Consider the following 13,399-nt stretch of genomic DNA (forward strand, 5'->3'; position numbering starts at 1 on the left):
GTTAATCTGTTAATCTACTAATCTGTTAATCTGATAATCTGTTAATCTGTTAATCTACTAATCTACTAATCTGTTAATCTGTTAATCTGATAATCTGTTAATCTGATAATCTGTTAATCTGATAATATGTTAATCTGATAATCTGATAATCTGATAATCTGTTAATCCGTTAATCCGATAATCTGTTAATCTACTAATCTGTTAATCTGTTAATCTGATAATCTGTTGATCTGATAATCTGTTAATCTGTTAATCTGATAATCTGTTAATCTACTAATCTGTTAATCTGTTAATCTGTTAATCTGATAATCTGTTAATCTACTAATCTACTAATCTGTTAATCTGTTAATCTGTTAATCTGATAATCTGTTAATCTACACTCACCTTCTGGTTCTGCTGTGAAGTCTGAAGAAGAGTTTTGATAAAGTTAACTCCAGCTTGTTCTCGGCTGCTTTTATTGTGAAACTCTTTTGACACTGAAACAGGAAGTTGTTTATATTTAAATCTAAGCTTCCAGCTGATTTCTTCTCTTCTGTTGTTCAGAGGATCTTTGTCTCTTTGATCAGAGTTTAGTTAGAACATCTACTACTAAGAACTAAAGAACATCTAAAGAACATGTGTTGGTGAAGACACGTTCTACATTCACACATGTAGAGTACTAACTGTCCATCAGTGATGAATCTCACAGTAACAACCGTCATCACCTGCTCTTGGTGGAGCTGACGATGGACATCGGGTGGCTCATCCCGTCTTTCACCACGGTGATGTTGTCCTGAAGACGAGAACAGAGATCACATTAACAAAGAGAAAGAGGACATTGTTCTCCGTCGGATGGAACCAGAGTGTAGCAGAGATGTCCACCTTGAACTTGCGGAGAATGGAGGAGTGATTCATGATCCTCTCCGTGTCGGCTCCGTCACGAGGAACCACCACGATCCCGAAATCTCCCACAATCACCTCCATCTGAAACCACAGAGACAAAAACCACCTTCAGTCGGTCCTCAAGGCGGCGACGCTATGCAGCAGTTAGACCACATCGATCCAGCTCATTGGACTCTCCAGGATCAGGGTCACAGCAGGATTCACAGGTGAACTTCTGCTGAAGTGACCCGGCTGTTAACAAACTCCATCCTCCTGAACACAAATCAGCCTGTAAGTTTCTACAAGACAAAACTTTAGACACCTTTTTGTGACTTGGACCTTTCAATTTGAACTACTGCACCTTAATGGGCAACTTCTGTAAGTTTCAACCTTTTCTCTCGTGTTCTTCTTTCTAAGTGACTACTGAGGACAACGTAGTTTTAAAACTGGTCCAGTACTGAAGGAGAAGGCTGCAGACGGCAGCAGCTAAACGCGCTGGTCCTCCTCACAGTCGATGCTCCTCCACTAAAAGGGCCGGTTGTTGTTATTATGGGAGTCTGACACCATCATGGAGAGAATAGAGAAACAAAACCTTTCCATTTCTGTTTGTTTTTCGAGTCTCGCTCTGAGAAGTCTTGTTCTGAAATCTGGCGTCACTTCCACAAGCTCGCCTTCCAGCAACAAGTCTCATGACACAATAACAAACAGAAGGAAACGGGTCGTCTCTCCATAATGTAGTCAGACACTTATAATAACAACAAGCAGCTCTTTCAGTGGACAAACCCCGAGCGATTACATCAAAGTTTATTGTCTGCAGCGTTCTCCTTTAATACTGGACGAGTCTAAAACACACAAAGACGTAAAAAATAAGTCTCAGGCTTGTTCAGACCGAACGTGAAGCTTCACTTCTGGTTGTTCATACAAAAGTGACAGCCAGAGTGGTTCTTATTCACTCAACAACCAAAGTACTAACTAACTAACAACTTCAAACATTAACTGATCCCAAACTTTAGCTTTGGGGTGAATCAAGGTTTCTTGTTCCTACTTAGTGATGGTTGGTTCTTTATAGCCTGTATACGTGTGATGTGTTAGCATCAGCTAAAAACTGCTTTTGAATGTTTTATCTTGTTGGGGATGACAACAGCATGATATTTCTGTTAAATCATTATCTTAAATTACAAAGTTCTGTCTTTGAATTCAAAATAATTCCCATAAAATGACAACTACTAATTCCTTCATGCTCACTTGCTACCAGCTAGCATTCATATTAGCATGATGTTCTGCTCGTTAGCAGTGTGAGAGAAGAATACCGCTGCATGCCAATGCTGTCTTTTTGCAGGTATTTCCTTTGTCAACCATCGAAATGACCTGTCAGGTTATTACGATAGCGTTTCGAAGGAAAGAGCGAGGGGGCGGGGCTACATGTTGGGTGGGGGGCGGGGCTACCGTGTGCTTACATCACTGTCCTTCCACAGACCAGGGATGCAGAAGGACTCCAGGAGATCACTGCCACACAGGAGCAAGATGCGTAACTCTACAGAAGACAAACAGGCAGGAGGAAAGAGACACATCCTCAGTAAACAACATGTTTACTGGATACAAACAAACCAGAAGGAGTTCAGACACAGCAGGAAGGAAAACCAGAGGATGCGACACAGGAGTCTGTTCAGGTTTCAGATGCTGAAGAGACGACTCACCGATCTCCTCGTATCTCATCGCGGTCCCCAGGTTAGCGTTTTCATCTGACACAACGAAACACAACACAAGAGGAGTTTAATATTTATTCAGTGTTTACGATGAAGGTCTCAATGTGTCACTGCAAGAGTGCTGCAAACCAACTACAAGTATTTGCTCTGACGGAGGTGCAACGTTTGTTTAAACTGCACTAATCAATATTGTCATGTTGTGGATCAATGGATCGTTTGACTGTGTGTAATGTTAAAGGGTTTCTCGTAGGAAACCCACAGAGAACGGTCACTATCTCTGCAGCTCGACAGAGCTTTTTAGCTTCTTTTAGCTTCTTGTTCTGGTTTCGCTGCACATTTCCTGTCCGGTTCAGACTCACATGGTTTCATAATAAAAGCTGTAAAAAGCCAGTGTTCACTACCAGCTCAGCAGACAGACTCAGTTAGAGACAAGCTGGTGAGCATTTAGCAGCTAAAGAGACAGATATTTCCCTCAGGAGGTGGTGGAGACCAAAAACAGCTAAAATAGAGAGAATGTTGACTGACATTCGTCATGTGACACAAACACAAAGACTCCTGATGAATGAATGAATGTTGAAACTGCTGGATGTGGAGATAAGAAACTATTTGATGAACATGAGCCACAGCTACTTCAACTGATAGCATGTCAGATGTTGTGTTTATAGCTTGTGTGCTATTGGACAAAACAAATAAAGGAATATTGTGGCTTTAACTACATTTTGAATATGGAGGACCCAGAATAGAACCCTGAGGAACTCCAAGTAATTATTGACACTGTTCATGTATGTTACGTATGCATGTCTGCTGGATGTAGAAGTAGGCAGCTGGTTGCAAACACTCTTGTGTTTACAGGTTTTTGTGCTGCCGCCAAGTGATCAAATAAAACAATTCATGCAGCTTCAAACGTTGAGGGGTTTTACAAACAAAAACTGGTTAGTATGATGGTTTCCAAAACTGATGGACTAAAGGCCTTTAACGTTGAAGAGGACCTCTGAGTCTCAGCTTGTTAACAAGGCTATCAGGTTCACTGGCTGATGATCGCAGTTCGTTTCACTCCTTTCTGAATTTGTACTTTTCTACTTACCGACGAAGGTGAAGCGTTCGATGTGAGGGCGGACACAGCAAATCTTTCCAAAACTCTCACTGACCTTCCCCCATAGTTTGACTGAGCAGAGAAAGAACCAGAGGGAAGTTTAGACTCCAGTCACTTTCATCAACAAATAATCATCTGAGGCTACATATAACTGCTCCTTTAACCCTCACTGATGGATGGAATAAGTAATGAATATGGAGGAAGTTGACTCACTGGCTGTGGGCTTGTGATTCATGTTGCTGTGGTTCTGGTACATGGGGGGTGGGGTCTGGTTCTGTGGCTGACCAATCACAGGAGTCGTCGATGGCGTGTTGACGTTGGACAGAATGCAGCCGGTGACTCTCTGAGGAACAAAAATATTGTGATAAAACAGATGTTCTCCAAATAATGGCAACACTTTAATGGAGATGGAACAAACTGTCAATACTCTCAATCACAGACTGAGGTGACAATATGGGGAATATCATGAAGACTATCATTAACATATCTGAAACTCTCTACACCAAAGTGTCCAAGAAATACGATGATACGACCACAAAGTCAATCATAGCACTTTGGCTTGAGGTGTTCTGGTACCGAGTACACGTATGAGCCGCCGTTTGTTATGGCCAATCCATGACTAGCACAGAAGTCCAAACGACAAATTAGCACTTGGGTCCAGATCAGACAGGCTGTTCCTCCCAATCACCCCCCTCCAGGTTTCTCCATCGTTACCCACATGAGCGTTGAAGTCCCCCAGCAGATCGATAGAGTTCCCAGCGGCCACCCTTTCCAGAATGCCACCCAGAGGCTCTAAGAAGGCGGGTCCTCCAAACTGCTGTTCGGTCAACAGTCAGAGACTTCCTCTACTCGCAGCCGCATAGAGGCGACCATCTTGTTCCTCGGGGAAAACTCCAACACAGCCATACGCAGCCGGGGGCTCATGAGTATCCCCACACATGCCCGGCGCCTCTTATCATGGGGAACTCCGTAAAAAGGCTTGAGTCCAACACCTCTCCAGGAGTTTGGTTCCAGAACTGGCGCTATGAGCCCAACTACTGTATATCTAATTGAAACCACTACACCTTCCGCACCAGCTCCGGTTCCTTCTCTACCAGAGAGGTGACGTTCCACCATCTTGAGAGCTAGTCTGCAATGCCAAGGGTCAGCACACCTAGGACCCCACCTTTACCTGCCCAGCTCACATTGCACCCGACTCCAATGCCTATCCCTGCGAGTGGTGGGCCCACAGGGCGGCGGCTCCACGTAGATTTTTTTGGGCTGTGCCCAGCCAAGCCCCATGTGCCACGGCCCGGCAACCAGATGCTTGCCGGCAAGCTCCCCTCCTAAGTCTGGCTCCAGAAGAGTGCCCAACTCCTTTGTGGACGATAAAGCGTCAGTGAATCTCTCCCTTGGGACCACTTTGCCTTGCCCTAAAGACATTTTTCAAAAAAATTAACAGAAAAACTTCTCCTCACCTTCATCAGGTCGCGGTGATGCTCCAGCACGCTGCAGGTCGTCTGCCAGGTGTCCTGGTAACACTCCCAGGGGTCCACCCTGCAGCAAACCCCACAGCCAAAAACACTGATTACAACAGACTCAACAACTAAACATCTCACTGTACAACTAAACATCTCATGGTACAACTAGACATCTCATGGTACAACTAAACATCTCACTGTACAACTAAACATCTCATGGTACAACTAAACATCTCATGGTACAACTAAACATCTCACTGTACAACTAAACATCTCACGGTACAACTAGACATCTCACTGTACAACTAAACATCTCATGGTACAACTAAACATCTCATGGTACAACTAGACATCTCATGGTACAACTAAACATCTCATGGTACAACTAAACATGTCACGGTACAACTAAACATCTCACGGTACAACTAAACATCTCATGGTATAAGGTGTGTGGTGACTGAATGTGGTTCTGGTTTGAGATCTAGGTTTTTTAGCTTCGGAGTTTCACATATAGAGATCTAAAAAGTTTTGCGAAGAGAAGAGGTATCTCACCTGATCCAATCAGAGGACTGGACAGCCAGCTGACACATGGTGAGACGATGTCTGCTGGGCACTAAACCCTGCAGACACACACAGATAAACAGCGTCAGGGAGTTATTTCTGCTCTGAGGACAGAAGGACACATGAGACCAGCCTTCACTGAAGTCTTTTATCAGACCGACACACGATGCTGGTCTGTGTGAGTCATCAGGGCAACATGTGCTCCTGGAGACTGTAGCAGGAACAACCACAGAGGAGGTTTCTACTTCGTCAGGTGTTCATATTTCTGTCCGATTTTAAGTTTAATCTAAACTTTATTACAATGGTCACATACAGGTTCATACATGAAAATTAACCTCAGCAATTTAGTAATTAAGAAGAGTGGGCTGCTTTTACTGTAACAGGGTATTTTTACTGTGTGGTATTAGTACTTTTACTGTATATTCTTACCCTGTGGTATTAGTATTTTCCTGCAGTAAAGGATCTGAATACTTCCTCCACCACTGTCTATGTAGTACATAGTGTATACGTACACATGAATCCCTGTGTGGAGTATTAGTTTGAAATGATTGTCAGGATGTTGAGTCATCATCTGAACGTTTATTAACGAGCTCATAACTGATGTGAATAATCTCCAACAGGCAGAAACTGTGTCTGCAGCATTCATTATTCATGTGGAGTGTTTCTTCAGAGCAAAAGTAGGACAAGAGAGCTGCAGCTGCTTCTGCTGCTGGATGATGAGTGTGTGTGTGTGTGTGTGTGTGTGTGTGTGTGCTCCTCATGTGAGCCGGTGTAATCTGATTACAAGCTGAAGAGGAAGGACTCACAGGTTTTCCGTAGGAGTCGTGCACCGGTGAGATGATTCCTCCGATCACGATGAAGCGACCCGATTTGTGCAGAAACTCTCTGGCTTTTTCTGCAAAACACAGAACCAGAGAAACACACAGCGTGAAGGTAAACGAGAACATCTGATCAAGTACTGCCCTGAAGTACAATTTAGAGGTACTACAGTATTTCAATGTTCTGCTCTGTTAGCGGATCAGGACTACACTGAGATTGGTTCATATAGAGGATCAGGTCTACACTGAGCCTGGTTCATATAGAGGAACCAGTCTCTATATAATGATAATAATAATAATGATAATTATTATTATTATAATAGTAATGATAATAGTAATGATAATAATAACAATGATAATAATGATAATAATAATAATAATGATAATAATAATAATGATAATTATTATAATTATAATAATAATGATAATGGTAATGATAATAATAATAATGATAATAATGATAATAATAATAATAATGGTAATTATTATAATTATAATAGTAATGATAATAGTAATGATAATAATAATAATGATAATTATTACAATTATAATAGTAATGATAATAATAATAATAATAATGATAATAATAATAATGATAATCTCTGAAAGGACATCATGAGTCAGCTGGAGATATTTTCCTACACATGACGGACACTAACATGACCCCGCCCCCTCCCTTCTGATTGGCGACACACACACACACATTGCCGGCCTGTGATTGTCTTTGATTTCCAAATGTTTTGGATTCACTTTTGTTTCCTTCACTGTCGATCAATCAGTTTACATCTGAGGAGAGAAACACGACGTCATGACTGATGAAAACAAGCTCTCTGATTGGCTGATGTGATCTGACGGAGCAGCTTCATACTTTCTATTGGTCGTGTTTAGTTTAGTGATCAAGTTCTTCATTCTATAGGATGCTCAGTCTGCTGAAACACTATACTGAGCTCTGCATCCAACTGTGTACTGTACTGTGTACTGTGTACTGTGTACTGTACTGTGTGCTGCGTACTATGTACTGTGCACACTGTGTACTGTACTATGTCTACTGTGTACTGTACTGTGTATACTGTGCTCTCTACTATGTACTGTACTGTGCATACTGTGTACTGTAATATGTCTAATGTGTACTGTACTGTGCATAGTGTACTCTACTATGTACTGTACTGTGCATACTGTGTACTGTACTATGAACTGTGTACTGTACTGTGTACTACACTGAGTACATGTATATGTGTGTATATGTGTACTGTGCAGTGACTTACAGCTGAGACGTGTCATCGGCTCAGTGAGGTCATGTTTACTGTATTAATGTCGCATGAATCTGTATTTATTATAATTAATATCATTTAAATGTTCATAAAAACCCTTCAGGACTTCAGTTTGGATGGACATTCAGGAGACCACTTCACATGAATTGTTTATGATAGAAATGAATGGGTGACATTCATCAGTTCTCGTCTTCAGAGTTTTAAAGTTTTAAAAGGTAAAATAATAAAGTATCAAATTACCAAAAGCTTCAAAGCCCTCCTTTATTGTTTAACTTAAATGAAGGCCATGTCAAGCTGTGAAGGGATGGTTGTTATGATATTTGGAATTGTCCTAATTTACCGTGCAGATAATCTATTTCAATGACTTTAATATATTATATTCCAATAATAATCCCCTTTAAATCACTCTAATAACTAATAACTGTGTACTGATACCTCATTAAACCATGAGGAGGTGAAACACTGTGTCCGCAGCAGCAGGAACCTGAATAATTCATGTGTGTTTGGACCCATTAGCTCCTGTCTAATGACGCAGGAACCCGCCGCTGAGCAAGGCACCGTATTCCGGTCCGTCCGGAGTCTCCGAGGACCCGGCGGGGATCGAGGCGTGTTTTCTGGGCTGCGCCACACGCCGCGCGAGGCCTGCGGAGCCTCGAGACGGAACATTTCCGTGTTTTTCTCTCCTTAAACAAACGCCCCGGGTCACATTAACGTCTTTAACGGGACATTATTCCGCTCTTTGTTTGTGTTTTCTTTACATTCTGCTGGATGTGGAGCAGTCGTCCATTTCAGCACCCCCCTGCTGGACAGCGAGCAGACAGGCGCACCAAACCCGGGTCACGTTTTGACCATTTCAAACTCAGATTCAGATGTGTGGCCCGATGTGATTGTTTGGGAGGTTTCATGTGATCCCCCCCCCCCCCCACACACACACGGACAGATGCTCACCGAACATATGGATGTGTCCCTTGGTGATGGGGTTGAAGCTCCCGCAGGACAGCAGGATCACGTGGGTTTTGGTGTTTTCTGTCATGTCTTTTTTTCTGTCTCCGTGTCCTTCTTCTGCGTTCCTGTGTCTCCCGGTCCGGTCCGGTCCCCCGGTCCTCGTGTGGGTTCTGTGTTCCCGGGTCGTCGGTTGTTTGTAGCGGTGGCCGCAGCAGAGAGAGAGAGAGAGAGAGGAGAGTCTGCGGCAGGAAGCAGCGTCAGCGCGTTAAAGAGACACTCACACGTCACTGCTACACTGTTGCTTTAATACATTCACTCACAGCTTCATTATCACATGGATCATAATGTATCATAATGTTATCATGATGTATCATAATTAGTGCTGGCCAACGATTACAATATTTAATCACGATTAATCGCATGATTTTTTATGATTAATCGCATCGTTATGTGCAAAATTCAATAATGAATTCAAAAGTAGTGTATTGCGCACTTTTATTTTGAAAGTACTGCTATATGAACAAAAGGTCAATAACATTTGGTTTAAACACTTTAAACACATCAGGTTCTTGTTGGCAGCAGTATTCCCTTTACACGGCAGCAGTTATAACACAGTTATAATGATTCTGATCACAGATATTCAGCCGGTGTTCACAACTTTATCTTCATGTGTGTAAGAGATATTTAAATATACTTCTTGAAAACTGCAAACATATCTACGTCATGTTTTTATGTTTGTTAAATTCTCAGTAGTGATACTAAATGATGCTTATTATACATATTACAAACAAAACACTTTAAAAAACTCTAAAAAAATAATTTAAATTAATCATTTATTTTTTGCTTTTTTTTGGTATTTAGGTCAGACACATATGCAACGCTGATTACCGTAATATGTGTGGTATTTTTTATAAATGTACGTTGGTACATAGAGGGTGATAAGAAGCTGTACTGGAGGGACTTAGGACCCAGGGGAGTGTAGGTGAAGGAAACAGGAAGAGACCCCACACAAACAGCTGTTCACCGCTCGCTGCCGGTTCTTGTGTTAAAAATGTCTGCTTAATAATAATTAAAAAACTGCGTTAACGCGCGATAAAATAATTGTCGGCGTTAATTAATTAATGCGTTAACGCGATAATAACTCGTTAACTTGCCAGCACTAATCATAATGTATCATAATGGTATCATAATGTTATAATGTAATCATGTATCATAATGTAATCATAATATATCATAATATAGCATAAAGTATCACAATGTAATCATTCTGTCACGGGGTGTGGTGGTGGACTTAAATGCAGGACCAGAGGTAGTGAGAGACAGGTTTTAATGAGTAGCGAACAAAATAGGAATCGTTATCAGAACACAACAGGGAGTCCGAGCACAAGACAAGAAATGAGGGGGAAAATTCGGCAGGACGAGGCAGGGCAGGAAGACTGGAAAACCAGGAACTGGACGAGCCAAACAGACGGGTAGAAATGGCAGTGATCTGGCAGTGAGTGACTGAGAGGCAGGGGTTTATGAAGTGGCTTGAACAGGTGAGGGGCGTTGTGCTGATGAGGAGGGAGTGCTTGATTAGTGATCAGAGGCAGGTGAAGGGAGTTAGACTAGTGCTGAGGGAGTGGCTGACAGGTAGAGTGAGGAGGGTGAAGCTACACAACGACTAACACACAGAAGGCAAAGCCTAATTGTCACAGTACCCCCCCTCAAGGGACGGATACCAGACGTCCAAAGTCCAGCAAGACAAAAACGGGTAGGTGGAGGGGGTCCGCAGGAGGGACGTCTCAACAGCTGCCAAATCAAAAAGGGTGGGTAGAGGGGGTCCGGATGAGGGACGTCTGGATCCAACTGGCCATAGGGCTCCGGGGGACGGGCATGAGGACGACCGGACAGGCAGGAGGGCTCCGGGGGACGGCCGAACCGCCAAAGTCGCTTCGGGCACAAGAGCTCGGGAGGGCTGCCGGACTGGGGATGAGACTGAGAACAGGGCTCTAGAGGCTGGGGATCAGACGGGGAACAGGGCTCCAGAGGCTGGGGATCAGACGGGGAACAGGTCTCCAGAGGCTGGAGATCAGACGGAGAACAGGTCTCCAGAGGCTGGGGATCAGACGGGGAACAGGTCTCCAGAGGCTGGGGATCAGACGGGGAACAGGGCTCCAGAGGCTGGGGATCAGACGGGGAACAGGGCTCCAGAGGCTGGGGATCAGACGGGGAACAGGGCTCCAGAGGCTGGGGATCAGACGGGGAACAGGTCTCCAGAGGCTGGGGATCAGAAGGGGAACAGGTCTCCAGAGGCTGGGTAACATACGGGGAACAGGTCTCCAGAGGCTGGGTAACATACGGGGAACAGGTCTCCAGAGGCTGGGTAACATACGGGGAACAGGGCTCTAGAGGCTGGGGATCAGACGGGGAACAGGACTCCGGACCTGGGTTCTCGGGTGGTCGGCCGGACGCCGGAGTTGCTCCGGACCCGGGATCTCGGGGGGCCGGACTGGGAACACGGGATCTCGGGGGCAGCGGGCCGGGGACACTGGGGCTCCGGAGGACGGAAGTCCATAGACTGGGGCTCAGGGCGATGGAGTGATGGCCCAGCGGGGTAAGGGGCTGGAGGTCGTTGCAGCGCGGAGGCGGCAGGAACTGGAGGTTGTTGCAGCGTGGAGGCGGCAGCGGCAGGAACTGGAGGTCGCTGCGGCTCGGAGACGGCGGCGGCTTCAACTGGAGGTCGCTGCTGCTGCAGGCTCCGCCTGAAACCACGACAACAAAGAAAACGCTTTTCTTTACCATTGATGATGTTTTCTGTGTTCCCTGCAGGTGGAATCACGCTTTTAAGAACCAGATCACCACCCTGCAGAGCCAGGCCAAAAACCGGGCCAACCCCAAACGCAGCGAGGTCCAGGCCAACCTGTCGCTGTGGAAGCAGCGAGTGGTTTCTACACACAGGTAGGGTTCAGGACTCATTGGGGACCAGCAGACTGGGCAGGATCAGGTTCGACATGGGGGTTTAGGATCAGAATCAGCTACATTGGTCAAACTATTGGAAATAGTCTCCAAGAGCAGTTTCAGGGCATTTTTTCTCTCTCTGTGGTCTTGATTTTCTCTTCAAAATAAAAGTCCTGCTCCTCTATGGAAACAGAACCATGACCTCTCCTCTCCTCCTCTTCCTCCTCCTCCCATCCGCCGGGCCCTGTCTGACCCACACAGAAACAAGATGGCGGCGGTAGGAGCATTAGCTTCTGGACCCGTCGTTGTGTGATAGACCGGTGGATCCGGTAGGATGAACCTCATTGCTCAGTACCTCCGGTAAGACCCTCCGGTCCGGTGTCTTCTGCCGGTAACACACGCGATGGTTTGCGGCTCATAAACGGACGTTATTCGTTCATCAGGTGGATTTGTTTTGTTTTCGGTGGCTAACGCTAAAGCTAGCTTAAAACGTTTTAGCGCTAGCTAGCTACATATCAACAAACAATCGATGCTAACGCACTCACGTTGTAAATTAAATATATTTAATATTTCACACAAGTCGGTGTCGTTTTATTCAGAAGTAACGCTTATAGTCTGATTTAACGGCTTCATGTTACCGCCACACACACACACACACACACACACACACACATACAGAGACGTGGTGGTGTGTTATTGCTAGTTAGCATTAGCTCGGCAGCGTCTTTTCTGCGGATGTCAGGTTAGCATTAGCTGCTGTCACATTGGTTCATTAGCACCACTTAAAGATTATTCAGCTGTGTGTGTTGTTGTTGTTTTTATTTAACTGGCCGGAGACACGTTGATAAGTAGCTAGCTGGGTGGGCTTGTTTTTGTGTTGTTTTGTATCGCGTTTTCGTCGCATGTTGGGAACCAGGGAGTAGTCTGAGCCGAAATATCAAAACTGTGTCACTGCTGTTCACATATTTATTCGAGCCCGTGACAGCGTCAGCATCGCTGTCAGGTGTGTTAACTGTTAGCTCATCCACAAACAAGAAGGAGTTGTGTGTGTGTGTGTGTGTGTGTGTGTGTGTTGTCTGTCTGTCTGTCTGTCTGTCTGTCTGTTTCTGATGAACTCGTCTCACCTTCTCTTCTCTTGTTTACATCGAGCAGACAGGCAGAGGCCCTGAAGGCGGACATGACAGGTAAGAGTTCTGCCCCATCACCTCAAAACATCCTCTAACAACATCTTCACTAACAGATCTTCTTTAGTTCACGAGATGTTCTGTAGTGCACGAGATGTTCTGTAGTGCACGAGATGTTCTGTAGTGCACTAGACAGGGTTCGTACGGTCATGGAAAACCTGGAAAAGTCATGGAATTTTAAAATGGTTATTGGAAAAAACAAAATCCCAAAAGTTTTGGAAAAGTCATGGAAATGTGTTATATTCATATTTTCATGTCGTTCATTTACGGTGAGTTGTCAGCCAGTGTTTGTCAGATTGGAGTGAGACGAGGAGAAAAGGTGACGTCGTGATCTTCACAATAGAACATCTTTGATGTGTTGAGTTTTGGCCAATCAGCGTTCAGATGTGTACAGCGTCTTCATTTCCCTCCGTTAAAGTTTAAGTTACGTTATGTTCCGTTAAAGTTCAGACTTGCTGGGTTAAGTTAACGTCCACTGCACGCGGAACTTTGTCGACTGTTAACGTTCATCATTATCGCGATTTAGAAGGAAAAAACGTAACGTGATGAAACATGCAGCC

At 44.4% G+C, this 13,399-nt stretch overlaps 1 protein-coding gene and 1 long non-coding RNA gene across 2 annotated transcripts; one reads left to right on the forward strand and one right to left on the reverse strand.

Annotated features, from left to right (window-relative positions):
- Nucleotides 1-604: 604 nt before the first annotated feature.
- Nucleotides 605-8,975, reverse strand: LOC116377297 (nicotinamide/nicotinic acid mononucleotide adenylyltransferase 2). The gene is made up of 10 exons (XM_031838907.1): nt 8,719-8,975; nt 6,488-6,576; nt 5,673-5,740; nt 5,118-5,196; nt 3,874-4,003; nt 3,652-3,732; nt 2,559-2,603; nt 2,319-2,395; nt 862-963; nt 605-772 (listed from the first exon to the last, which is right to left on the reverse strand). The coding sequence occupies exons 1-10, from the start codon at nt 8,801-8,803 to the stop codon at nt 701-703; spliced, it is 828 nt and encodes a 275-aa protein (XP_031694767.1). The 5' UTR covers nt 8,804-8,975; the 3' UTR covers nt 605-700.
- A 2,484-nt stretch (nt 8,976-11,459) lies between these two features.
- Nucleotides 11,460-13,198, forward strand: LOC116377298 (uncharacterized). Its single transcript, XR_004212187.1, has 3 exons — nt 11,460-11,655; nt 11,917-12,015; nt 12,808-13,198. It is a non-coding gene; the product is annotated as an uncharacterized LOC116377298 (long non-coding RNA).
- Nucleotides 13,199-13,399: the final 201 nt, after the last annotated feature.

Source organism: Anarrhichthys ocellatus, unplaced genomic scaffold (assembly GCF_004355925.1).
Source record: "Anarrhichthys ocellatus isolate YVR2014 unplaced genomic scaffold, GSC_Weel_1.0 scaffold1103, whole genome shotgun sequence".
NCBI lineage: Eukaryota > Metazoa > Chordata > Actinopteri > Perciformes > Anarhichadidae > Anarrhichthys > Anarrhichthys ocellatus.